The 27,463-nt window shown below is 32.9% G+C and overlaps 3 protein-coding genes across 8 annotated transcripts in view; 2 read left to right on the forward strand and 1 right to left on the reverse strand.

Annotated features, from left to right (window-relative positions):
• LOC105253391 overlaps positions 1 to 10,442 on the forward strand; it is a 46,548-nt gene extending 36,106 nt beyond the window's left edge. For all 3 annotated transcript variants that reach the window (XM_011261418.3, XM_011261409.3, XM_011261399.3), the window contains 3 exons: positions 6,038 to 6,212; positions 7,419 to 7,476; positions 8,730 to 10,442. In XM_011261418.3, the coding sequence (XP_011259720.1) occupies positions 6,038 to 6,212; positions 7,419 to 7,476; positions 8,730 to 9,458 (962 nt within the window). In that variant the 3' untranslated portion in view covers positions 9,459 to 10,442. The remainder of the gene's footprint in view (positions 1 to 6,037; positions 6,213 to 7,418; positions 7,477 to 8,729) is intronic.
• Positions 10,443 to 12,057: 1,615 nt separating this feature from the next.
• On the forward strand, positions 12,058 to 16,004 carry LOC105253355 (myotubularin-related protein 2). 4 transcript variants are annotated; one of them, XM_011261347.3, is made up of 10 exons: positions 12,058 to 12,207; positions 12,791 to 13,014; positions 13,108 to 13,215; positions 13,512 to 13,964; positions 14,110 to 14,557; positions 14,642 to 14,817; positions 14,904 to 15,011; positions 15,125 to 15,309; positions 15,384 to 15,588; positions 15,678 to 16,004. In XM_011261347.3, the coding sequence occupies exons 2-10, from the start codon at positions 12,889 to 12,891 to the stop codon at positions 15,828 to 15,830; spliced, it is 1,962 nt and encodes a 653-aa protein (XP_011259649.1). In that variant the 5' UTR covers positions 12,058 to 12,207; positions 12,791 to 12,888; the 3' UTR covers positions 15,831 to 16,004. The 4 variants fall into 4 exon arrangements, with proteins under 4 accessions (XP_011259649.1, XP_011259642.1, XP_011259668.1 ...); XM_011261340.3 differs by having other exon boundaries at positions 12,134 to 12,266; XM_020028121.2 differs by lacking the exon at positions 12,058 to 12,207 and adding an exon at positions 12,326 to 12,547.
• A 188-nt stretch (positions 16,005 to 16,192) lies between these two features.
• LOC105253376 (nose resistant to fluoxetine protein 6) lies at positions 16,193 to 23,253 on the reverse strand. Its single transcript, XM_011261378.3, has 13 exons — positions 22,633 to 23,253; positions 20,336 to 20,580; positions 19,114 to 19,307; positions 18,853 to 18,962; positions 18,391 to 18,612; positions 18,092 to 18,305; positions 17,759 to 17,924; positions 17,567 to 17,646; positions 17,386 to 17,481; positions 17,163 to 17,292; positions 16,834 to 17,008; positions 16,472 to 16,614; positions 16,193 to 16,398 (listed from the first exon to the last, which is right to left on the reverse strand). The coding sequence occupies exons 1-13, from the start codon at positions 22,865 to 22,867 to the stop codon at positions 16,234 to 16,236; spliced, it is 2,175 nt and encodes a 724-aa protein (XP_011259680.1). The 5' UTR covers positions 22,868 to 23,253; the 3' UTR covers positions 16,193 to 16,233.
• Positions 23,254 to 27,463: the final 4,210 nt, after the last annotated feature.

The following is a 27,463-nucleotide window of genomic DNA, read 5'->3' on the forward strand; positions in this document are numbered from 1 at the left end:
ATGTTTCAGCAAATCATCTTCCATTTTGTAAGTATAATTTTAAATTTTTATTATGAAATGCTGAATTTTCTGCAAAGCAAGATTCATATTTAAAGTACGCAAAGAAATAATTTTTAATTTTTAATTTTACTCACTCCGATTCAAATCACGTAGCTTCTGTTTAAATTATATATTTTATCTCATTAATAAAAAAAACGAGTTTACATCTATTAAAGATATTCGTTAAAATCTGAAATATACGCTAGTTATGATCGCGACTCCAAATTTATACGTTTATTTTAATATTAATATGTTGCATTTGTCGTATAAGTACCTGTCGAAAATTCTCGTAAAATTTTCAGGAGCTTGTTGGAACTATATTGGTTTAAGGAATTTACGAAACGCACTCATGGTCGACGTACGTCGACCTTCGGCATCACGCCAGGTTCAAGATCGGCTATAGCCCGCTAGGATTGAATGAAACATGAAATGATACATCTCTGTTTTTAATTTACAATTGATTAAAGCGATTATTAAAAAACAGAGGGAAAATATGATAGAAAATTAAATTCCATATTTTTATTCTCGCACGCTGAGAAATTTTCTCTAAATAAAATAAAAAATCAATCAGTGAATAATCCAGCATATTTTTGCTATCAGAAATATGAAGAAAATAAATTTTTTAGTACGATTAAAAGTTAAGACGCAAAGAAAATTGAAATTTAATCATCGGTGAAATATTTCGTTCGGTATCTCTTCTCATAATAAATTTCTTGTATTTAAATCTAGATCTTATATTTAAAGCCTTATTTTTAAATAAAGATTTAATTAAAACGCAACTTTATTTACTTTTCACGTACATAATAGGAATACGCGACAATTTATCATTTCCATGTAAATAATTTCCGAAAAATCTTTTTTCACACTAGGAGAAGATTGCACCGATAAAGTGAAGCGTGCTAAACAATTTCGTTACATTTATTTGATTTCTAAATTGATTGGCAATTTTATGCGAGCGTGTAAACCACCAGAAGCTTATATTGGAATTCTTGATTAAAGCGTTCTCCGTTTGTGAGGTACTCTCGACTCATTCGTTGCGGCATTCGTACTTGTTGGCCGTTAGCTCGTAAATAAAATCGTCCACGGAAAATGAAAGCGCGTTCTAATTAAAGGGCGTTCGTCTCAATTTAACTTCACCGTGCATTAAACATGCTCGACAGACCACCAAGGTCGATCTTAAGAAAAATCACTTCCCATACCTCCTCGTTTATTTAATGTTTGTAATTTCGATATTCTTTCTTTACTACTCACGGTCTTACAAGTATATTTTGTAGTTTTACCTGGTGAAATTAATTCAAAGTGATCCTATAAAAATGTTGTGTAAGATTGTTGATTGAGAAATTTTCTAACTGTGGTCGAATGTTTGGAAAAATATTTGGATAATTGCCATCCAGAACATCCATGTGATTTGCATTTTCACGCATGATTCGTGTCAACATACAAAATATTGATATGTTCCTGATAACATTATAAATATTTTTCTAAACATTTCAAACAATCGAAATGAAGCAAATAAATTATATTATTCGAATTTTTTAATATTCAAGTTGAATAATTTTAATAGTTTTTAAATTAAATATTAAATATTTGATAATGTTAATCTGTATTGAAATTGATTTGATAATTTAAGAAAAGAAGAATTTAAGAAAAACAAATATACATTATATTATTGTTAATATCTGCACAATATTTCATTCTTTAATAATATATTCTTTCGCTAAAAAATAAGAATTGATCTATTAATAATTTAATTCGTAAGATTTTATTATGAACAAAATTAAAAAATATATGGTTGTTAAAAAAAATTAAAAAATATATGGAAGTTTGATAATTAATTGCTTTTTGCGATTCAAAAATTTAAAATACATACGTCAAATGATTGAAATGCTTGTGAAAAAGTATAACAATTGTTAGATGAATACAATTGTTTTATTCCAAAAATCTCGTGTAATATAAATATCATTTCAATTAAGCTCACTCATAACTGCTACTACAATTTAAATATAACAATTTTTTTTACAAATGTTTTGATACCTGATTCTTTTTTGTCTCTCTCTCGCGTGCTATTATTATATTTTATAAAATCTATTTTATATAAATGTATATTAATCAAATGTGTATTAATATTCACTATTTCACTGTTTTTGATATTTGTCCAACATTCTTACAAAACTGATGTTTCTTTTTGACTACAAGTGACGCGTCTATTTTAAGAAGGTATTACATAATAAAAGATTCTATCTTAGTATAAACTATTCTATTATTTATCTAATATTCGTACGTAAGGAAGCGGTATTTGTTAATTAAACTGTTCTCTCTATTGCAGAGAGATGTATTTCCTTACACGACTCGGGTCCGTAAATGCGAAATCGGTTTATTTACGGCTACAATGCGAATGTACGGGATTTTTCCTACGTCCATGGCTGTACGTTATCAACTGATACGCGAAACGCAATATAACTCCGTGAGTGCGAATATCGTTAAAAATACCCTCGACGCAACGACATGGCCGTTACATTACGTTACTTTGACGCACGCATTTATTACGTTGCACTGTATCTCATGATACTTACGTACGAGGTGTCACGAAAATCACATATGTGTTTTCACGAAAGCAGAGGTCTCGTCTTGGAGAGACAGCAAAAGGAATAATTAATAAATGCAAACTTTTTCGAAATATAAACACAATGGAAAATTAATGTTATAATTTAATTAATTAGCAAAAAAAAATTTTAATTTAAATTTTTTAAATATAAATAATAGAATCTTATTCTTTCGAGTTAAAGGTGATAGTTTAATTAATTTAACAGCATCTCTCATAACCCTAGTAGATACATTCATGTCAAGTAGCTTAAACTATTCGAATGTCATTTTGCTTTTAATATATTTAAAACATTTAATAAAAATATATATCGCATTTAATAATCGTATTTAATAAAATAATCGAGAAAAAAGTTTGATCGTCGAAAAATTTAATTGAGAAAAATTGAGAGAAATCGACCTCCGAAGGAAAAGCGCCTTTTTTGCAAAACACCCCGTATATGGAATTATCGCGGCGAGGCGTAGATCTCGTGCTGTGTGGGATAAGCGTAATTCGAGATGACAGCTATCTCGCGTCCGTGCTTTTGTTGCACCCACCTAACGGCCCCGAGCACGTGCGTCTCGCGACAACGCATCTTGTTGTCGCACGCCCGTGTCCCGAATAGAAAGAGAGAGAGAGGGTTATTTGTGTTTCATTGTGATGCGAGTTCATTCTCCTTTTGCCGCTTGGCTTAGCGTGCCAATGAATGGGGAACTGCTACTTGCATGTCGCGGCGATATATCGCGCGCCGAGTGTCATCGCCGTAGAAAAGATTATTATCTGGGATCGAGTGTCGACGTTCTAGAGTTACGTGGTCACAATAACGAGCGCCCCGACTTTAATCTCGCGTTCATTTATATCGCTCGGCTTCGAGTGCGTTATTTCAATTTTTTCATATCGAAATATAACGTAAATTATATTTATTATGATCGTTACACGAGACGAATTGAGCGATTATCGAGCTTGAATTATCAGTCGTAATTACCGTTAATGCGACCGGCCCTTAGAACATTAAACTCATCAGTCGGGAGAACAATGCACTCTCCCAATTACGCTGTTCTATAGAAATTAAGTGCGTTTCAATGGAGGCGATGTGGGCGTCTCGATTATCGTGGTTCACGATAGCATTTTTCGCGTCGCATCGAGTTAAAGCGCGCTCTAATTCGATTTGCCGCAAAAGGTTGCGTCATGTGCACGCGACGCACGTGCACATAAATTACAGAATAATTTATTGCCGAGAGGCCGCATGATCAGCTGACGGTTGTTAAAAAAAAATTTTAGATTCACTCGAGACGCATAAAATCACGAATAAAAGTATATTGTGTCTTTGTTACGTTTATTATATCTCCGCTGCGATTATCGAAGCGTGATTCAAATATAAGTATAGATATGGCATATCTTTATCTGTGAGATAAATTTAATGACAAAATAATAGCCTCGTCGTTTCTGCGCAATTTCTGCGCAATGGATTAATAATCTTGTAAACGCGATAAACGCTATATATATATATTTAAGGATATCGGTTAGAACACAGTGGCTTTCATGTACTTCAATATAAATAAAACTTCGGTAAAACAATAAGTCGCAATTAATCCGAGTGGATTAATAAACGGTACGTTCGCGAACATAAAAATTGACATCTGTTAACAATCTTCTTGTTTGAATTTAGAATAGCTTTGGCACACGCTCGGCCAATATCTCTGACTTGCAATTTTTAATTAATTGGCCAAGTGCCACAGGTGATCCAGGCTTCAACGTTATAATGTCTGGCCCGTAGCCATACTTGTGCCGAATTACAACTTGTGTCAAGTTTTCCTCGTTTAAAATAAATTATCGAAATTAGTGTGTTAAACATCTGCGACACTTAGCTCGCTCGATTGGCGAAACTGCTAGCGCACGTTTAATTAATCCATGACAATCCATAGAGCACTAATTTTAATTCCAGACGGACGATGATACAATTATCGTGCTCCAGATGCTTCGCGTTTATCCTATTTCAGGATCGCGCGTCGCACTCAGTATCGCTGAAAATTGTACGCGCGTTACTCTATTTCCGACTCCTCCAACCGCTGGCGCAATTTATTTTTAGTTAACACCCTAAACGCGGTTCGTTCTCGCGCTAAGCTAACGACAGGTCTATTTCCATTCACGATTCTACTCTACATTCGTGATGAACGGCGGTCGAGGCTTTAAAGTGTCAAGCCGCCTCGTTTGTCGCCGATAAGATTAAACGTGTTTATGAAATTGTACGGTTGAACTTTGCCATCCGCTCTGTATCTTGTACGCATTTTTTTCAGCGAAATATTTTTCACATCGTTAGCGAACAATAATGCGAGAGAAAGCGAACGCGAGGAAGCTAATGGATTACGCGAGAGATTAAATGTTAATTTTATAATAGGATTACAAAAAATTACACGATTTTTATAGAAAATTATTCTGATAAAATTTAGTTGATATTCGTGTTACGATAAAAATAAAATATATGTACCCTCGCAGAAAAAAAAGTAAGTGTTAAAACTTCTATATTTAAACTAACGCGTTCATTGTTTCGTATATACGCAACAATTTATAATCTTCTTAGAAGAATTTAATAATTTTAAATTTCAACAATATTATAGTCTTATTTTAATATTGTAATTGTCATCTCAAGAATATATAATTATTTAATTCTATTTTAGAGAAAATTATAATCTTTGTTTTAAAAATGTTATTTTCTATCTAACATTGTTTCTTTTCCATTCAAGAAAATTAAATCTTAAATCATAAGAATATATTTTTCTTGATTGAATTATATAAAATGGCTTCATTCAAGTAAGCAATTATTCAGTCAATTATATTTTTCTTTAATTAACGCAATATAATCTCATTTCAAGATTTCCATGTTAAAACTAAATATATTTTCAAAACAAGAATGTCCTTTTTTTCTGTGCTTAAATCGGAGAATATATTCCTATTTTACCAAAGCTAATTTTCAATTGTCCATAAGGAAAGTATGAAAACAGCTGTTCGTGCTAATACGCTTCTATAATTATATATGCCAGTTTTACATATGTCATTAGAGGCGGTCGTAATTTCATTGTTTACTCGCATCTAATAACTCGGAATTCGCGTCTTCCTTGAGAATTCCTTGCGTGACAAAGCGCCGTATAATGTCGCGTTAAAATCCATAATTTTTCCGACATTGTGTCACATTCATCGTCGTCGCAATCTACGATAAAAATGTGCCGGACGATATTGCCGAGTCGCTGACGGTAGACGCGATGTTATTGAACGTGTAAGACGAAGGACTTGTCGGAAGGACGTTATATATTCGAGTTCAGGATATTTACGGTCCTTAATCTCGGATGATAATCTTAAACGGCGTATCCTTTCGTCGTGCCGCTGCTGACGTCTCTTTTTTTTTTCTTCGTGCTTCAGGTAACGCATCGTCTGTAGAGCAGAAGAACGGAAATGGCAACGTCAAGGGCAACAAGACGAACAACAATGGTGTCGAGGTGAACAGAAACGAGGACCAAAATGGCGGCGTCGATGCCAAGGGACAAGCGAAGAAGAAACCGACCGCGCCTGGGGGCGGACCTCTGCTGCAACAGGCGTAAGGATGATTATTAAAAAAAATTATTTCGCGGATTAACTTAGTCCGAAACTTGGCGATGTTATTTTAAAAGATATAGCAGATCTTTTTCGATTAATATTTTTTGAATTTATTACATTTATTACATTTGTAAATCGTATATTTGTTTTTTAATAGCGCTAGAATTTGCAGGTGACTCGATGATGAATATTAATAGAATTTATATTTTGCATTAGTCTGAACGGAATGTGATACGCGGAGAGAGCCTCGCCACTTAATTCAGATAAAGTGACATTCGAGCATCGAAGTTTAAACCATTCTATAATTATATAACTGTACAAACATTTGCTACAAACGTGCACATATTTGCACGTGTAAAGTTTATTTTGAGAGAATGAGCATATATGTATATCGATCGCGTAATTCGAATTTCGAAAGCTTTGTCAAAAACGTAGTATTAAAATACGTATGATTGTTTAAACTTTTTACAATTTAAAGTTTTGTTTAAAGAAACTGCTAGAAATATATAATCGCCTGCTGAAGTGCACGCTGTTACATAATAGCTATATACGACGGCAGTTGTCAAAACAACAACACAGTTAACCGAAAGTTATATGTGGGTACTTGTTGTTGATATTCCAAACTGTTTTTCCGACAAGAAACTCGAACAGTCGTGTTAATTAATACAGTTCAAATCTCGCCCCAAGCGTGCATATAATTAGTAGTTTATTAAAGGGATCACAGGAGCTGAGCAAATTGAAAATTAGGACCTTTTAACATTGTGATATATTTTTATTTAAGCAAATAAATATGTTTTTCTTTATATTAAAAAATATATTTTTTAAATAATAAAATTAAAAAAATTGCAAAAGATATTAAAACAGAATGTGAAAAAAATAGATATTTTTTTATCTTTCCAAAAGCATCTTTATTTTATATTAAAAAGTATATTTTTTATATAATAAAATTAAAAATTGCAAAAGATATTAAAACAGAATGTGAAAAAATAGATATTTTTTTATCTTTCCAAGAGCATCTTTATTTTTTCGCTAGATTTCTTGATAATCTCTTGATATAATTTATACTTGTGATGTATCGTGATAAATGGTCTATATATAGGTATATGTAGTTTATTATGTTCGTTTATTGCCGTCGAGATTATACTTGATAAATAACAAATAATTTATCGCATATGATTGACCTTCCTGCGTATCGTGAATTTTTCAGAGAGATATCCACCAGCCAGCTAGATTTCTTCAAGATGCTCGATGAGAAAATTGAGAACGTAAGTCGCGATACTTAAATCTAATCATTCTTATCTGGAAAGAAATGGTTACTATTTATGGGAAGGTTAGCAATTTCCTATTTCCTTCTTCAGTCTTTCTCTCGAAGAACAATATAAGCCGATTTTACAAGAAATCTAGAGATAACTATCTTCGCGATATTACGAATCCTTCTCGTATAGAAGGACACGTTTGTTATTATACTTTTATATTATTTCTATATCATCATATAATATGAAAAATATTGTTATAAATATAAAATATATACTATGCAATTATACGAATAATTTATAATTAAAACAATATTGAATATCGACAATGTTAAACTTGAAGATCGTTGCTGATTGAATTGAGCAAAATTCTGAAGGCTTTCAAGTATTATATTATTATATATATATAACATAATTTATTTCAATATAGAAAGTATGATGATATGGAACCGAAAAACGCGAAAATGTGAATCATTATAAAATAAATTATTCATCTCATTTAATTGCTCAAAACTTTGAAAACTTGTTAAAACGCGTTTAATTAATTATATTATTAATATTACATTTTTTTCAATTAATGTATTCGAGAGAAAGAGAATATTCGACTTTGCCTAAACAATCGCCATAGTTCTTTTTCTTGAAATATTTGTTTTCATCGATTGCACGTCTATTTTTGTTCGAGATTTACACGTCGGGGCTATAGATTACTTTCTTCTTTGTCACTTTTGTACAAAGAATCTTTTATAAGCCACGCTAGATCGATGAGCTTTTCACCCGAACTCTTTTTCATAGCGAAACAATTTGCAATAAACTCCGAATAAGGCGAAAGAACTTTAATCGAAAAGTCGTATCGCATCGAAGATAGGAATATTAGAGAGATTTAAAATGCATTAGAGAATGACTTCCGCCTAATTATTTGCACGGATATATTTTCGGTGCAGATGAGTGACGAGCACGTGATGGAAGTTTAATCAGAAGCGCTCGATCGTGAATTAGCACTCGCTAAAATTACACGCGGTTGATGAAAAAAGTTAACGCTATTCATCGCGCAGCTTTTCATCTTTTCGAAAGTTTAACTAGACCATCGCGATACGTGCTTCTCGGATCTTCGTGCGCACTCCAGCCTATTTTCTTCCTCGGTAAATATTAAAATATAACGTCAATCATCAGATATTCCTAAATGAAACGTTAGTTTCCTTTCTCTCTTCTCCACCCCTCCCCTCTCTTTCTCTCTCTTTTTCTGCAAGTTTTCTGTCAAATTTCAGGGCCCGGATTACGATGAGAGCCTCGACACGACCAATCAAGCTGAACGAGTGTCCAGTCTGCTTCGCCGCTGGGAGCTGGCCAGCGTTACCTGGTCCAGCGTGTCCGACCTGGACAGCACCTCCTTGTCGTCTAATCAGAAGAGCCGCGCGCCCGCGCTGAACAGTCCCCGGCAGAGCCTGAGCGCCAAAGACCGCGAGGGCATGAGGAACATAGTGGGCGGTAGACCGGAGAGCGCTCCGATCTTTATGCGTAATGCGAATCGCGTGGACGGTTTGCAGGACAGCAGTCACTATTGCCCGTCGCCGAATATGCCGCGACACGTGCTCGAGTCCATCACGCAGAGCCCGACCCAGAGCGTGAAGACGGCCACGCCGCCAGGCTGCGCGTCACCGATCGGGTCGCGTTACGTTCAGGACGGCTACGGTAAGGAGTGTTGCTCGGTCGTGAGCAGCGAGCAGCAGCAGCAGCTGCCGCCGCCGAAAAAGATCCACTACGTCGGCCAGAATCCGGTGAACGGCGAATACGTGACGCAGCAGGCGCTCTATCGCGAACAGTATCTGCAACAGACCGGTATAATTACCGTCGCGCCTCAGTACTCGGCTGCCTCGCCTGGCGGCAACGTCCTCAGGAACAATCCGTACGTTCAGCACTTTCAGATCGCCGCGAATCCCCAGCACTTCGTCGCGCCCGCGAGAAGACGGGGTTTCAACGCCGCGCAGATGACGTGACCAGGATGGGAGCAGCGATCGACGAGATAAGACTGAACTCTCGGAGAGAATCGAGACATACCCCCGATGAGGAGGATCGTTAGAGAGACGGAGAGACGCTTCCTCTGCGTGATGGACTAATAGAAGGAGGAGAGAAAAGGGGGAAAGATGATGATAAAGGAGAGTAAAAACGAAGAGAATGAACCGGACAATGAGAATGCGAATCGTACTCTGTGTTCCTTAAAGCTTTCGCGCTTCGAATCTTTTTCTCGGTAATGATTTCCACAAGACTCTGGGAAGCATGCATCGACGGTGGCCTAAGTCATCCGATCAGAAAGAATATCATCCAAAGAAGGAACGAGAAGAGCAAAGTACCGTTTCGCGTGCACAGGAGATGGAATATTCTTCGCTACAAGTGCCAAAATATTATACAAGCGAGCCGATGCAAATGCAAAATGGAAAAGCTCATCGCGCTGTCCGCCCGAAACAATACTTTGTTCTTCTGACGCGAGGACTCGGAATGCGCGTACGCGATATATCTTATTCGTCTAATTCCTGATTTCTGATTTCCTCTTTTTCTAACCAGTAGCGTCTCCACGTACTCCCCGAGTATTTCACGGGTGGAAGCATACGCGACCGGCGTTTTGTATATTACATGTATATTATATACGGCGAATATATATGTATGTGTACGCGAATGTATGTATGAAAGTATGTATGTGCATGTGGATACATGTGGGTGCGTGTATAAAGATACATAAGTGCATATAAAAAATTGAACAAAGAAAGAGATTAAAAGATTCTTATAATTATACGCTGTGTATAAATTCGCTGTACGTATATTGTATGGATACGTTTAACTTAATGTGATGACTGTATATTTATATGTTGACCATGTTTAAAGTTAACTATATATAATATAGTTGATGATGAGAATTTTATATTTCATGTTACGCGATTACGCTCTATATATACATATGGAATATACACATAATCAAACTCGCAGCATCACTCTGGAACTGTCGATCTTTCTACTTTTTGTTCTTGATCGAACAATCCTCCTTTTTTACAAATAAATTCACATTTCCCCCTATACATCAACAATTGCGGTCTCTTTCGCGCTTATCGTTGGCTTTGCAGATGAATGACTCAAGAAGCTGGAACAAGTATCGTCGCTAATACGTCGCAATAACAGCATGGATAGTGACAGCGTAACTTCGCAGTTAGACTTACCTACATATCTACCTAGCCTATTGCCAGTGCTGACGATGAAATTAATAACAGTATGTTGCAATCGTACGTGAAAGATACGAGATTTATAACGACTGCAATTGCCGCGGTTACAATTTATCGCTCTTGCATCGAACGTGTGTTTACTTACATGGTCTACAAAATCAATTGAAATATATTTCTCTTTATATAAGAGCGTATTTTTTGTACATATTGATGTTGAATCTTATATAATTTTATATAGAAACTCTTGTTCAAATTCTTGAAGATGATAAGTTTCAGATTTTTTTCAAAGTCCAATTCAAATTAAGTGTAGAGTTCGATTAGCCATTTTTTTTGAGAATTCTATCTCAATTGCATAATTAATAATCTTTCATCGTCAATATTTCTTATAACTTTTTTATAAAAGATATAAAACTTTAAATATGTTCTAATAATAGAAGAAACAAATTTTAATTATACTTATAAATATAATTTTTTATAGTACAACATATGGATTGATTATATTTCAAATCCGTACATTCTCTGAATTAATTGCATTTTTCATGGTACTTTGAAAATTCCACGTTGATAGCAAAATTTAATATTCATCGATCGGTTTACAAGTAGTTCGGTATTCACGGAGTTGTGACCGTCTATCAGTGCGAATAACAAGCACCGAACAGAGTTCGCGTGTAATCCGATTTGACAGTTAATAAGATTTAGGCATCCGGGAACCCGTACGATACGGATGTAATCGCATTTAGTCGCCAAAGGAGAAAGCGTACGCTCCTGTTGATGAGGAAACTTCTTTCGTATCGAAGCGAATCAGTTCTTATTATGCATGCGACATCGCATTGAAATAAATTTGATATCAAAATGCTTTTATCGAAGTCCGTTTTTGAAAAATTTTTTAATGACACAAAGAATTATTTGTTCACGAAGACGTTTTTCCTCGTTAATTTTATAAATCGATCTTTCTCTAAAATGATAACAGTAACGGAAATGAATTTTTCATTGTTGAAGATTTACTGGAATTATATTTTATTATATCGCTAATTCGTGGAATTATTTTATCGATTTAAAATACTTTAGATGTTATCTATTTATATGCTATTTTTTAAATCAAAGCGATTGCGTTTGATTGATGAGCTCATCGATTAAACGCATGATTGGTTAAATATTTATTTAAATGCTTCGAATCAAACAACAAATATTTAAGTATCTCGTTTGCGGCGACTTGTATATGGATCTTAGGTAGTTTAAATCACTCATAGAACACGCACTTATATCACAATATAAGCGAAAAAAAGTTTCTCTAAAATTCATCTGACAAGTATATTTCCTGAAATTATTAAAACTTTATAAATAATGAAAAGTTATGAAGAAAAAAAGTTTACTTACTTAGAGATGTTTCAATTAGCCTCTTCCACGATTTGGATGAAATAAGACTTTCTTGATCTTCCGAACAGGTGCGCGCGATACACGTGGAGTCGAGGCCGAGAGCAACAGCAGCATCACCTGTCGGCGATTATTTGCAAGATGGCAGCGTCTGTCAAAGGTACGTACACCGTTGCGCTGACAGGAGCGATCAGTCGAGGGATACGAGTATCGCGTGAGGTACGTGTGTCAGACAGGTGACAGCTCGTTTGTCAGGTGATCGACGCGATCGACAATTCGCGCCTCGAGGAATAAAAAAACGACTTTCGTTCTCCCCGGGCGTGGCATGATTCGTTTCCCCAATTCCGGCCTCTCTCTCTCTCTCTTTTTCTCGTGTTCCCATTCCCTCGAATTCTCCCCTCGTAAGTTTCGCGGTAGTCCGCCTTTTTCCACGATCTCGTTGCTCATCAACCGACACTGTCTTATCGTTGTATTATCTCTCGCTTTGCGAGCCTCGCGAGGTTATGTCTCGCAGAGATATAAAGTTTCAAAAATATTTAAATTCCATTAATAATTAATATTTTTATTTTTTTATTCGTCTGGACTTGATAAGTCAATTTTCCTCCCGATTTAATATTCGAACAGTGCATTATTTTGATTAATTTAACATTTTCGAAATTACTGTATTTAAAAGAAATTAACATCGTTAATTTATTAATCTATTTTTATCATTCACATTTTAAAATGTAATTCATTATGTACAGGTGAAAATAGATTGTTCAATCTACGGATAGTAATGAAATATTGACACAAGAATGTTGTCGCAACGAAAGTAGAAAAATTTGGAGCTATCTTTACAAGTATGGAAAAGAGAGGCAGCGCAGAACTTCTTAGTGCAGAACAAAGTAACTCGAAGAATGCCAGTTCAGATTCTCTCAACTCGGACAGCAAGAGCAGTTCACTTAATTCAAAAATGGGCCAAGAATCGGTATGAACAAAAATGTTGATTGTGATTAAAATTAAAAGCCGTTAATGTATCTAGTACATTCTATTTGTTGAAATGGATCCGCAATTTCTTTAGGAGAGCTGGGAAAAAGCATCGCATTCAAAAAGTTTTTCCTCAAGCTCTACTTCAACAGATAATAATATAGTCTCTGCTCTGGAAGCTAAAAAAGATAATCAAGTAAAAGTGAGTCTTGTAGTCGTGTGTAGTAAATTTTCAAGTTCAGCACAGTTTTCATTTTTCTTTGCGCAATTATGGCATTTTTAATTTGTATGCGATACCTATTTTGATGAAAGTTATTTATATTAAAGTTTAATATGTTCTGTTGCATAAAAAAATATTTCCCTATCATTTCACTTTTACTTTCCAATATATTTACTTGTATCATTGATTCTGTTGAAGTTATGCTAGAAAAAATATTGTATTGTTTCTTATTGTATAATATCTATGTGGTTGGTCAATTATTTCATTATTCTGATTAGAATTTATCTGGAGGAGACACGGGACCACCACTTCTGAATGGAGAGCGGATGCAAGGCATTCCACACGAAGTTACATATTTATGTCCTTATTCGGGACCTGCCAGAGGAATTCTTAGCGTAACAAACTACAAGCTCCATTTTCGTAGTATAGATCGAGAAACGCCTTACATTGTCGAAGTGCCGTTGGGCGTTGTTAGCCGAATCGAAAAAGTTGGTGGTGCATCGAGTAGAGGGGAGAATTCTTACGGAATAGAAGTATTTTGTAAAGACATGAGGAATCTCAGATTTGCACACAAGCAAGAGAATCATTCTAGACGAGATGTGTTTGAAAAACTGCAACAGTATTCTTTTCCATTATCTCACAAGTTACCTTTGTTTGCCTTTGAATATTCTGAAACGTTCTCTGAAAATGGTTGGAACGTTTACGAGCCTATTGCAGAATTGAAGAGAATGGTATGTAATATATATCGAGAAATGTATTGACGCTCTAGATCTAAAATTTGAAGCTAATTCAAAAGTACATACAAAATATTAGTTTAATATAACATTATTAGTAAACAAAAGTTTGTGTTTAACGTTTGTTTTCGTCGAATTTTAGGGTGTAAATAATGATATGTGGAAAATATCCAAAATCAATGACACGTATTCACTGTGCGACAGTTATCCAGCTGTCTGGGCAGTGCCTGCTGCAGCTACTGACGAGGATCTTCGAACATCCGCGTCTTTTAGAAGTAGAGGTAGACTGCCAGTCCTCTCGTGGATTCATCCAGAAAGTCAAGCGACAATAACTCGTTGTGCACAGCCACTGGTAGGTGTCGGTGGGAAACGGAGTCGCGAGGACGAAAGGTATGTCCAGCTTATAATGGACGCTAACGCACAAAGTCACAAACTCTTCATTATGGATGCACGGCCGATGCCGAACGCGATAGCGAACAAGGCGAAAGGCGGCGGATACGAGAGCGAAGACGCTTATCAGAACGCGGAATTGGTTTTTCTCGATATTCACAATATTCACGTCATGAGAGAGAGTCTCAGAAAATTAAAAGGTATCGTCAGAATTTATCTTTAATTAATGTAATGCATTTTTATTATTATATTATACATACATATGTATTTATATTCTGTTTCAGAATTATGTTTCCCCACAATCGATGAAGCTCGATGGTTGTCAGGCATAGAATCGACTATGTGGCTCAAACATATCAAATGTGTTCTTGCTGGGGCCGTAAGAATTGTGGATAAAGTCGAGAATCACAAGACTTCCGTTTTGGTTCACTGTTCCGATGGTTGGGATCGAACAGCACAGGTAAATGCTTCAATTCTAAGTATTTAATTATTTTTTTAAATTTGCATTTATTATATGTTACTGTAATTATCTCTTTTTTTTTTTAGCTTACAGCTCTCGCCATGCTAATGTTAGATCCATATTATAGAACGGTCAAGGGATTCGAAGTTCTAATAGAAAAGGAGTGGCTTAGTTTTGGACATAAATTTCAACAGGTATCACGATAGCAAACTTTTTTTAAAGTTGTCTGTATAGAACTCGCACGATTTGTAAACATTTTTGTGATATTATATGATACTGTTTATATTCACAGTTAAAATTTTTTTAGAGGATAGGCCATGGAGACGAACATCACAGCGATGCAGATAGATCGCCGGTATTTCTACAATTTATTGATTGCGTATGGCAAATAACACGGCAATTTCCGAACGCTTTCGAATTCAACGAACATTTCCTAATTACCATTGTCGATCATCTCTACTCTTGCAGATTCGGCACGTTTTTATTCAGCAGGTATTATCATATTATATAGATTTATTTCATACTTCCAATAATGTTACAGGAGTAACATCATTAACAATTTGCAGTGAACGCGAAAGAGTACAAGAGCAAGTGAAGCAAAGAACAGTCTCTCTCTGGTCGTATACTAACAGTCAATTGCCTCTCTATCTAAATCCTCTTTATCGGTCTGGCACGAATTATCAACTTGTCCTAATGCCAATCGCCAGTATGCGGTACATCAAACCGTGGAAGAGTCTGTACTGCAGATGGAATCCCAGCATGCGGCAGCAGGTATGTTAAATTATCTAAGATTATTTCGATAAATAGTTTACGAAACGGATATTCTCCTGTTAAAACATGTATATTCATCGCCTTTCAAGGATCCGGTCTATCAAAGAATAAGGGAGCTTCTAGTCTTAAAAGAGCAACTCGAAAAACAGTTGGAGGAAGGCCGGCGCGAACAGGCTTCTCGAGCGAATCGGTCTGTAACTTCGCCAGCACCGCCCAGAATACATTCCCCGGTTCACACATAGCGCCGCTGGAAACTTGGATCATCTGATAATCTTTGTAGTTTTGTAAATGATCTGTAAACTCTTCGTCTACTTTGATTCTACTTATACTTGAGCCATAAGATATTTTGACTGATTCCGCCTGTGGATGCTATGTATAATACGCCCACACTCGATAAAGATAAATCTAGACTCGTATGCGCATTTGTCTATAATTTAATGAATTCACCGCAGCCGTATTAAGTGTAAGGCTCCTTCCGTATAATTTGGATCAATGTAAATTATATAACCAGCTTCAATACCGAAATTTCGCGGGATATTATTGTATGTTGTCTAAAAATATTTATTTTCTTATCCAGGATGTAATTTTCAGAGATGTGCGACATTAATTGAACTACTTACGCTAATTATGTATTAACAATATTTTTCACACTTTAGTATGCGAAATTATAATCTCGCGTCTGTTATATTTTCTTTTATTGCGAGATTGAAGTAGTAATCGCATTAGCATGACAAATGGCGATTCTGCCATTAAGGATAATGCATAAGCGCAAAAATAAGAAATTACAACTTGTCCCATAAACATGGTTCCCTGAAAACAAAAATTATGACAATAAGCCGTTGCTATCGGACATATTGTTTTTTTATGTGTTTTATATATTTACCAAAGACAGAAACTCCAAGTGAACGGACGACTCGTCATGCAGACGAATCGCATGTATGATGAAAGGATTCAAGAGGTAAGCGCAATATGTGAGTCTACTAAGAGGGATCCAGACTTTGAATGATAGCACTTGCTTAATGATACCTATAAATAAAATCGCAAGACTGAAATGATAAAAGGATAACATTTTTCCAAGTCAACGATTTATGTATTATTCATCATAACAATGCTTGTTGAAGCGTGAATTAAAATTGAAATTCAATGGGTGATGTAAGTTGTACACAATAATATATTACAGTAACTTTGTTAAATATTTTGTTTATGTAAATTTGTCAAAAGTTATCTATTATTAAATGAACCAACCTCCGTGCTTAGTGCAGCACACTATGACAAGCCATGCTATACCTATGGCCCAAATAGTTCTACTTAACGCGACATAGATAGCAGTTGATAGAACAGAGATGTGTCGTTTGTAAAGGCCGAATAATACGAAAATGTTGCAAGAGCTGCCAAAGCTCCAACATAAAATTAAGGTTGTCTGAAATTGATGTTTAAAATATTGCGCAATGAGAATAATTTCTTCCTCTTTTTTTTTTTTTTCTAAATATGTTTTATTTTATTTTAATTGATTTTTAATGTTAAACTTACATAAGTAGTACAAATTTACATAAGTAGTATAAATCATACTTTACCCTTTTCAAGGTTATCCTTTTGTTTAGATTTATTAAAATGTAAGCTGCAATTATTCCAATAATATATGGACCTATTCTTACCCATGGCGGATAGTATAAGACATCTAGAAGTCTGTATTGTTCGCTTAATCTGTAACAATAAAAAAGGCATTTATTTAATTAATTACTTTCGCCTAAAAATTATTACAATATTAGAATGATTAATAGAATTTTTTTAACTCACATTGGAATGTATTCGTAGATATATGAAATATAACCGCTGAGTACAATCGTGCCTATTAAAATTGCGATCAATATGAAAGCAGCTGTGTAAAAGCATCTGAAATTTACCATTCGTATTTATTCAAATCAAATATGTCGTGATCGTGTAATGCACGATTGAGACAATCGATCAATCAACTTACATGGTGGACAAAATCAGTAGCGCTATAGCGATTACAAAGAATTGCATATCGCTAGCTAGATACCAACTCCAACTCATGCACTGTAAGAGGATGCATAAAAAAATTTGTGTTGTATTTTTGGATAAAATTTTTTTTTATCATGTTTCTCTGGGTATAATATTAGATCGATGTTAATTAAATGCGCTTGCATACCAATTCCTTGCGCTCGTACAAATTATTTATGTACAAAAGATTTCTCCACCAGTATTTCACGCAAGTTTCATGCGGTCTCTCGTCCATGTAAAATTGCGAAGTTTTGTTGTACCAAGCCGAGTTTAATTGCAGTATTCCCACCATCATCATGAAAGCCGGTGTCAATCTAAAATGAAAATTTTCAGATAAAGAATAAGAGTAAAGGATTTTATATCATCCACATGTTGGGACTTTTTTTTTCTTCTTGAGTTCGCTCATTATTGTGTCGTTTATTTTATCGCGTTTATTGTCTTTGTTTATTGTCCGCATTTCGCAAAATAATGAAAAACATACCGGATATATCTTCTCATTACATAGACAAAGAACTCATTTAGCTTCGCTCTGTAATTAAACGATTCATCCCGTTGTTTGTTCGTTATGTTCTTCAGATATAAATAAGCCACCAAGAAACCGCTGATAAAGAAATAGGTGTCGACCGAAATGGTTGCATTGGCCAATATCTGAATGGGCAAGCCTGTGGTGATTCTCAAAGTCCATACTGGATTGTCTATGCAATAATGGATAATCTCGTTATTCTCGTTATATTATAAAAAAATAAAAGTTGCAATATGATAATTTCTTTTTCCACTTGCCGAGATAATCCATCGTGTATAACACGGTGTGGGCCATGATTATCCAAACCATGCCTAAAAATTTCATGCCATGAATGACGGCTATTGAATCATCCATCTTCGTGTTAAATATCGCTTTCGTATTTGTGTAAATAGAGAAACATAAAAGCACTTGTCCGATTCTGTTCTCCTGGGGTGAAGACGAAACTGCCATTTCCATTTCCTCGGGTGTGTTTTCACCATCTGAATTGTAATTCGGAATGTTTAATATATATCAACATAAAAATTTTTCTACGGTGCTATGATGAAATGTCAGAAAATTAATATTATTTTCCATTGTTATTCACTTATATTTATATATTATATATACATATATTAGTAGATTCATTTTATTATATATGAAAAATGTTTTGTTGATTTTTATTAAAATAATCTAAAAGGTTTTTGAAAGAGATAAGAAATTTTTAAATGCGTGATACTCACTAGCTTTATTCTTAGTAGTTTTATTCTTTGCATTTAAATATTTTTGATACACGAATAAATCGTACACCGTTCCGATTATCATTATGGAAATGGTAAGTGCTAAAACAACACTGTAACAACAAAATTAATACATGTGAAGTATAGTATAAGTTTCACTCTCTTTTTCTTTCTCCTTATGCTCTTTCCAAAGCTAGGTGACAATTTGTCTCTCTATTTTATTATCATATACACAATTACTAGTTTTATTTTTTTTCGACATACCAGATGAGAAGTATCGGACCACTAAATAACCATTCATAATCATCCTTTACATCTTTAACTTCAATCAGTTTGAAGTCCATAGAATAGAGATCATTGGCTAAAAGAGCTCTATCGCGAAATATTCTTTCTAGAATGACGCTTAATTCGCTTATAGAACATGATGCTGGTAAACAAAGACCGAGTGTAATCAAATCCTGAAAGAAAATTTCTTTTAATAATAATATATTTTAAAGTAATATTTTTTTAATATCAAATATATATGGAATATGCATTTTTACATGATCTATATATTTTGTATATATATGTGTTGTATTAGTATCTGGAATTTTAAAATTAATATTAAAAATTCGGTAATATATGCTAAACAATAAAAACGATTTATTTATAAATTTATTATTAATTTTCCATCTTTTGTTTTTACACATTAAATATTTATGTACATTGTGTTTTCAAAAAAATTATGTATATAAACATATTTTTTATTAATACAATATATGAATAAGAAAAATACATGTGAATAAATTTATTAATTTAAATTATTACAGAGAAATTTCTTCTCTTTTAAAAAAATTTATTCAAGTTTTTATACCATTATTTTGTAAACACGTTCATATTATTAATCACTTTAATTTCGTGTTTATTTTATTACTACATTATATTTATACAAATAAAAATACAAATAAGATAATTTGTATTAAATATGTAAAAAATTTATTCATTTGGAGCAAAAAATTCCCATTTGATTTATAAGAATCAGACCTTTTCTTGTAAAAATAAACTATATATGATGCATTTTTTGCTCAATAGAAAAATTTGTTTAATCATTCGAAAGATTACAAGTACATTTATGAGTAATAAAATGAGTGCACTACTTCTAACTTTCTCTTTTTATGATTTGTAGTATTGCGTCAAACAACTATTTTAAAGACTAAAATTGCATTCGGCCTGTTCAAACCCGTTTGCAGCAACATTGCTTAATGACAACTTAAATTACTTTAATTTTCTCGCTTTAAGATACACCTATGACCCGAACAAACGAGAAATCTAGGGTTTGGTCAACCGCAAAAATGCTTTATTAGAATTCGACGATAGAGTAAAAATAAAAAAATTTGCGTAAATTTTGTTTTACTGTTTTGGTTCCAATAAATTAATCTGTAACTTAATATTTTCTAGGTAGTGCCCTTCTCTTTTTCTGTCATCTCATAATGATTTATAAACTTACTTCATTGGGTACATTTAAATGGTACTGAAGAGTACTGTTGTGTCTAATATAAGCAACGAAATAAGTCACTTTGAAAGGCGGAAATTCCTTTTGCGGATCACGATATATCGTGTTATTCAATAAATCTTTGTCTAAAAGATCTAGAGGTTCTCTGTTCATTGTATCGAAGCACTGGGTAGTAACACCAAGCCAATAGTTATTTCCATAAAAGAAACCTGATTTAAGTCCGCCGCTAGAGTCCAACACTTGAAAATAAAAAAGAAATAATCGTTATTTAGTTAATTAACAAAAGTAATCGTTATTTACACAAAAATATATATCAAATATTCTTTATTTAATTAGTCAATCAACAAAATAATTTTATTGTGAAAAATAGTCAATTTAACTATCTCGCATTTTCCAATTTTTATATACTTGTCAATATTGTTATTATTCATTGCTATATTATAAAATTATTTATTACGAAAAAAATATATAATCTCGAAAACAATAGTATTCCGCCCAGGAAGAGATCCTTGCATTGAAGAATCTTAAAAAATCGAGGTGAAATGCTATTGATAAGGAATTATGGTAATAACTCCGTACTTATTACGAAATAATATCCATTAATAATTGACATAATATTGATTATAAGAAATGATGTATGTAAGCGAATTATAATAAAATTTATTTATACTAACTTTCGCTTAGAGTATTTCTCACATGAGCAAACAATGACAGGATTAAAAGACATTCTAGACACATACAGGAGTACTATCGGATATATATTTTTGTATATCTAGAAAAGAGTGTGCGTGCGTAGCTCTCTCGGCTAATGTACCGATGTCTGAACATCAATAGACGCACGTGTTTCAACTGGTTGGAGATACATGGTCCCCGAAATGAAATGAGAGAAAATCGCATGGTATGCACGCGTAACGAACGCTTTTCCCTGGCACGCATGTGACTAGGAAACGTGTTCCTTGTGTAACATATAAAGAAAGTTGATTCGGCAAGTTGCTCTAATGAAAATTCGCGTGCCCTGATATAATCGCAACGATAATGCATTAATGTATTATAGAATGCATTGCATAATAGTTGAACTAATTTCCTTGGGAATGCAGCTCGAGAATTACCGGAAACTTCTCTATATATAGCACATATCCACATGTTTTATTTAATAATTTTTTGTTGCATTCGCTCTTTTAAATCTTATAGAGTTGCTCTATTTATCAAGCAATTCATATTCTACTTAAAGAGAGGGAAAAAGCATTTATATAATTAATATTTTTTTCTTAAATAGGGCTTTTTAAATAGGACTTTCTAAATAAGGCTTTTTATATTCTATAAATGTAAAAGATATTGGAAGTAATTTTTTTGACATAGATTCATAATTTATCATACTTCATTTTGTTGATTCATAATTTATCATAGTGGTATTATCATCATTCGATTTTTTATTTTCCTCTTAGATAATTGCTAAAGTTAACTGAAATTGGATTTATATATTGTCTTGGGTCCTTTTTTATTTTTTTTTTATTTGTGAGAAAAATAGAGAGTCGAATCATAATTAATTTTAACTAATTTTTGTTTTTTATCTAGCTACCACTATGATAAATTATATAATGAATCTATTTCAAAAAAATTACCAAATTTTTGTTTTTTATCTAGTTATCACTATGATAAATTATACTTGTAATAAATCTATATCAAAAAAATTATTTCAGATATCTTTCATATTTATAGAATTAGAATTTATAGAAATAGCTAATATGTAAATGTATACAATAGGACGATTTAATTATTTAATATATACAGAAAAAAAGTAAGTATCAAAACAAAACTTATATACTTAAACTTACGCGTTTCATTGTTTCGTATACTATACGCAACAATTTATAGTCTTCTTAAAAGAATTTAAATTTTAACAATATTATAGTCTTATTTTAATATTGTAATTGTTACCTCAAGAATATATAATTATTTAATTCTACTTTAAGAAAATTATAATCTTTGATTTAAAAATATTATTTTCTATCTAACATTGTTTCTTTTCCATTCAAGAAAATTAAATCATAAGAATATACTTTTCTTGATTGAACTATATAAAATGGTTATTCAAATAAGCAATTATTCAAGCAATTATATTTTTCTTTAATTAACGCAATATAATCTTTCAAGATTTCTATGTTAAAACTAAATATATTTTCAAAACAAGTTCTTTCTTCCGTGTATGATTGTTCTTCTGACAATTAACTCTTTTGGTTTTGCATTCGAGCACCTGATCGATAATGATTACCATTGAGGATTTTACTAACTCTTCAAACTCCATAGTATCCGTTGCTCGAGGGCATCTCGAAAGTCCTGCAATTCCTTTCCGCATATCGTCGAATTGAGAAGATTGGCTCTTAAAGCGACGGCATAAGCGGGTAGCACACGGCTATTAATGTCATTGCCTTCTGATGCATTAATTTGCGCAGAGACACGATATAACGTAGCGAAATTTACGCAGAGAATACACAGAATAGACGATACGAGCAGCCGATGCGACATGATGTGTCTTTAGCACATCAAGTTTTAACAAAAATTAACACTTTTATATTTTCTATCACACTGCAAACTGTCAAACACTGATACCAATCATGAGATAAATCTCGAGACGCGAAGGAGTAAGGTTGTTTTATTCGAGCGAAATTTGTTACCGCGCGATTTTAAGATTTCGCTCTCTTCGCCGTAAGTGAGGTAAGCTCTTCCCGATGAGTCGAATGAGAGAAGCATTAACAGAATAATGAAGAAATTGGATAAGACGGAGACGCCTCTCCGGATCGCTATTCCTTAGGCGATGGTTGTCGAAATACTAGCGTAACATTCGGAGTTTCGTTTGCGAATACTCCCCTTTGGTTTGCACAATGACGGCGCGCGTAATGATCAGCGAGATTCGCCGACCGGGAGAGAACTGGTTTACATAGGAAGAAGTAAACGTGAATTTGTGATAGAAAGCGAAATGTCTTCAACGTCGACTTTTTCGTGACAAGATCCCACTACGTCATTTACATATCATATTATTTATGTATACGAACCTTTGATCGATATAGAAATCTTACAAAAAATTTTGAAAAAGTTGCACAAAAGAAAACATAAATTTACCTATTTTTACATAAAATTGTGAAATTTAACACTTTAGAATTTTAGACTTTTTCTTCCAGTTTTGTTCATTTATTTCAGTATGATTGACAAGGTAAAATTAAAAAAACTATCCATAATTGACAAGGTAAAATTAACAAACAATTAATGCAATATTCAGGATAAAAAAAGTAAAATAAAACATTAAAATAAATCTCTTCGTTTTTAATCGAAATTATTACAAAAAATCAGATAAAATAAATATAAATTTACAAATATGTTGTACAATTCTTGCAATTAAAAATAAGCTTTAGAATAATTTCTTTTTGTTTTATTTCTCTATTTTAACATAAATAACAAATTGAATAAAAAAGGTAAATATATTGTATTCACAGAATAAAAATACATTTAAAATAAATCTTTTCGATTTAGAATTTAGTTGCGATATGTCGCTAGTGTGTTTAAGACAGAAAAGTATTTAAATTTTTTTCGAAATGATTTAAAAAAAAATGATTTAATAAATTATGAAAAAAACGTTAGACTCTTTTTTTCTTTGTCGTAAGATAAATTGCTTTACGTATTCGTCAAAGAAATTATTTTCTTAATTTTTTTATAAATGTAATAATATATTACATTTAAAAAAATACAATACTCATGATTAAAAATCAAATATCAAATGTTGTTTAGAAAATAAATGATGTTGCCGCGTAATATGTTAAAAGTTAAAATTGTTTTTGGTCCAGTTTTTGCGAGAAAGTAGAAAAACAACAGATTTACTTACGTTCGCATAACTTAAACTGTCTGTATTGTAAACTGTGACGTAATTGCGAACCGTGATGTATCTTTTAAAGAGTAAATCCTTTGTGGCGTGACTTGCAATATAACACCAGAATTGACAGGAAGAATAAATATGGAAAACATTATTATTGCATAGAAATATGCGAATAGAATTGTAAATACTTATACAATATCGAAGCTATTATTTATTTAAAAGGCTTTATTTAAAAGAGGACTTTATTTAAAAAAAAATAAAAGATAACTGCAATATCGAGAATATATTTGCCATTTATTTTAAAAGTGGCTTTGAAAATCCATTTTTTTTATCCTATACGTATATTTTTAATTTTATTGAAACGCAAACTCTTAAATAACTCAATTTAAATATAAATGGATAGGTCACTTTCAAAATAAACGGCTCATTTATGTATTATGTATATATTTTGTATATATTTTTGTATGTATTTATTTTATTTTTGTATATATTATGTATTATGTATTTGTATTTTATTTAGAGAGAGATATTTTTAGACAAGCCCTTTTTCGAATATTATATAGAATTTTTTTTCCAATATCTTGCTCTCTCATAGTGGAACATTCGTTCGATGATTGCGCGAGTTGTTTCTGAATTTCCCGATACTTTGTAATTGGGGCCAGGAAGTTTATGAGATTTCACGAGAGCTTTTCTAATCAAAAGATGCGGAGATGCGCGTTTGATGCGATCCACGTGCAAATTGTTTCCGCGTGCATGCGTTTCATTCTATTTACAAAAATCTTCCATTTTATTACGTTAATAAAATAGTTTCACAAACACGCATTTTGAACGTACACAGATCACAGAAACCTCATAAACACTTCCGCGGTCTAATACTTATAATAGATAAGCTAATATTTCTTCCCCGTCATCCTACCTACTCTTAGCCATATAAAAATATAAACAACTCTGAAAAAGTTCCATGTAACTTTTTTATTGTAGTATCACATAGATAAAATTAATTGGCCAAATTTACAAGTGACGTTGATAAAAATTTATTGACATATGACATGCTTTAACTATTTTTACTTTTCGAAATATCCTTGGAATATCCAAAAAACTGTGTATAATATCAACAATAATAAATTGCAATAAATTTTAATCTTTACGCTGGAATTATTTACCGATTTATCATTAATGCAAGTTACTAACATTTATTAATGCGATTAATATATAACATACGAATAAAATATAATATATAACATACGAATTGTACGTAATGACGAAATTGGGTAAAAAAATGCACGCAACATTTATTTGTGTTACGTAAAAACGCATAAATGTGCGTATAAGTGTACGATTGATGATAAATTTACAATGTGAATGCGTAATGTCAAATTAATAAGGGTCTCTCACAATAATAATAATGGATGTTATACATCGCTCGAGAATTTTTTAGTGAAATTTAACCATCCGTAACGAGTGCCTTTCACCAAAAACCTCAAGCACAAGCTCGCGCTCCTTTAAGATAATTAAATCGCATCTGTTTTCGTACTGTAAATGGAACGGCGAAAATTACATCGTGAAAGCGCATTCGCATAACACGGCGCATAATATAGCACGAATGCACCGGTGTCTTTAGCGGATGTATTACGTCATCTGTGTCTGTAAGCAGAGAAAGTGTAATGACTCTTTTTCGGTTGTAGGCCGTCGTTCTTCCGTTTGATCGCATGTTCGCGTAAAAATAATACGTAAGCTCGTCCAACAAGGAAGCACGGTGCGAATTTTGTCTTCTCCAACCATCATAAGTTTGCAAAGTTTTGCGAGAAAAAATATCAAATATTAATATAAATTTAAAATTAAATTATATTTTAAATTAACGTTCGATCTTGATTGTAAAATCACGTAATAAAATTTCTTTCCTCTCCCTTCAATTTTCGAAATTATATAAATTGTTCAAGCATGTACATGTGTTTGGACATTTTAAATAATGAATCAAATTATATATGTAGAATGAATAATTATTGATATCGTATAATCATCGGGAAATTTATTAATTATTAATTGTTTATGCGCGACAGGAACGCGAAAAATGCGAGATGAAAAAAAAAGAGAATAGCGATTTAAAGCATCTCTCTGTAATTTGTTTAATTATAATCTCTATTTTATGTTAAATGAAATACATATTGCATATAAAAAAAATTAAATGAGATTTATTACAGACGCGAAAGAATTTATCCCGCTCAGAAAATTAAGCGCATAGGCACGCGACAAGCATCGAATTATCCTTTATGAATGAATAGAGAGAGAAAGATGTGTCCTTCTTTCACCCCGCAAAGCGCGTTATACAATTGCTCTTTTTCAGGTCGTCTCCTTACGATAATTGAATTGTAAATTACAGACATTTGAGCATGCATTTGCTGCAAGAGCATACAGTCTAGGTTTACGAACAAACTAAGCATTTAATTAAAATTTTTTTTATTAATACAATCTCGAACATCAATCTTTCATTTGCACGAATGAACACGTGACTCTTCATTTATAAAAATAAGATAATACATACAATCACATAAAAGGTCAGTCAATTTTCCTAAAGAGACATTCTCTTTTAATTAACAGTTTCATTATTTATGCAATTTGCATAGTATGAATAAACATAAATATAAATTTAATTTAATGAAAGTGAATACATAAAATTGCTTATTAATAAAATTCATCTTTGAACTTTATCGACACGTGTCGATAATGAAAAATAGAATAATTCAACAAATGCCGATACGCAATATCTGTTTTTTTTTTGTATGTAACGTAAAATTTTTAATATAATTTTTTTTACACGTACGTATCTTATATATACACCCAAATGCGAAAGAGAAGAAGGTTCTTCAATAAGTGAGACAAGTGTAGTTTTCAGAATGTTATTATCAGCACATGGAAGTTTTGTATTCATCTCACAAAGTAAAGATTAGATGAAATATCAACAATTGTAAATCAGGGAAGACGGCCTCGCACGCGATCCGCGGAAGCACAACCGCTGACTTTTATGTGTATGTATGTGTGTGTGTGTATGATGCGGCCGTCTCTAAAATAAAAGTAAATTATTTTTGTTATAATACAATATATATCGATAATAATACAGATAATAACGGTATCTATTATTACAGTATCGTGTAAAATATCACAACATTAATATCTGCCGAGCGAATGAAATGATAGGTCTCCGATCAATGATTTCTGCGAATCGTAATTTTCGGCAAACGAGAGCGGGATACGAA

This window comes from Camponotus floridanus, unplaced genomic scaffold (assembly GCF_003227725.1).
Source record: "Camponotus floridanus strain SB8 unplaced genomic scaffold, Cflo_v7.5 scaffold22, whole genome shotgun sequence".
Lineage (NCBI taxonomy): Eukaryota > Metazoa > Arthropoda > Insecta > Hymenoptera > Formicidae > Camponotus > Camponotus floridanus.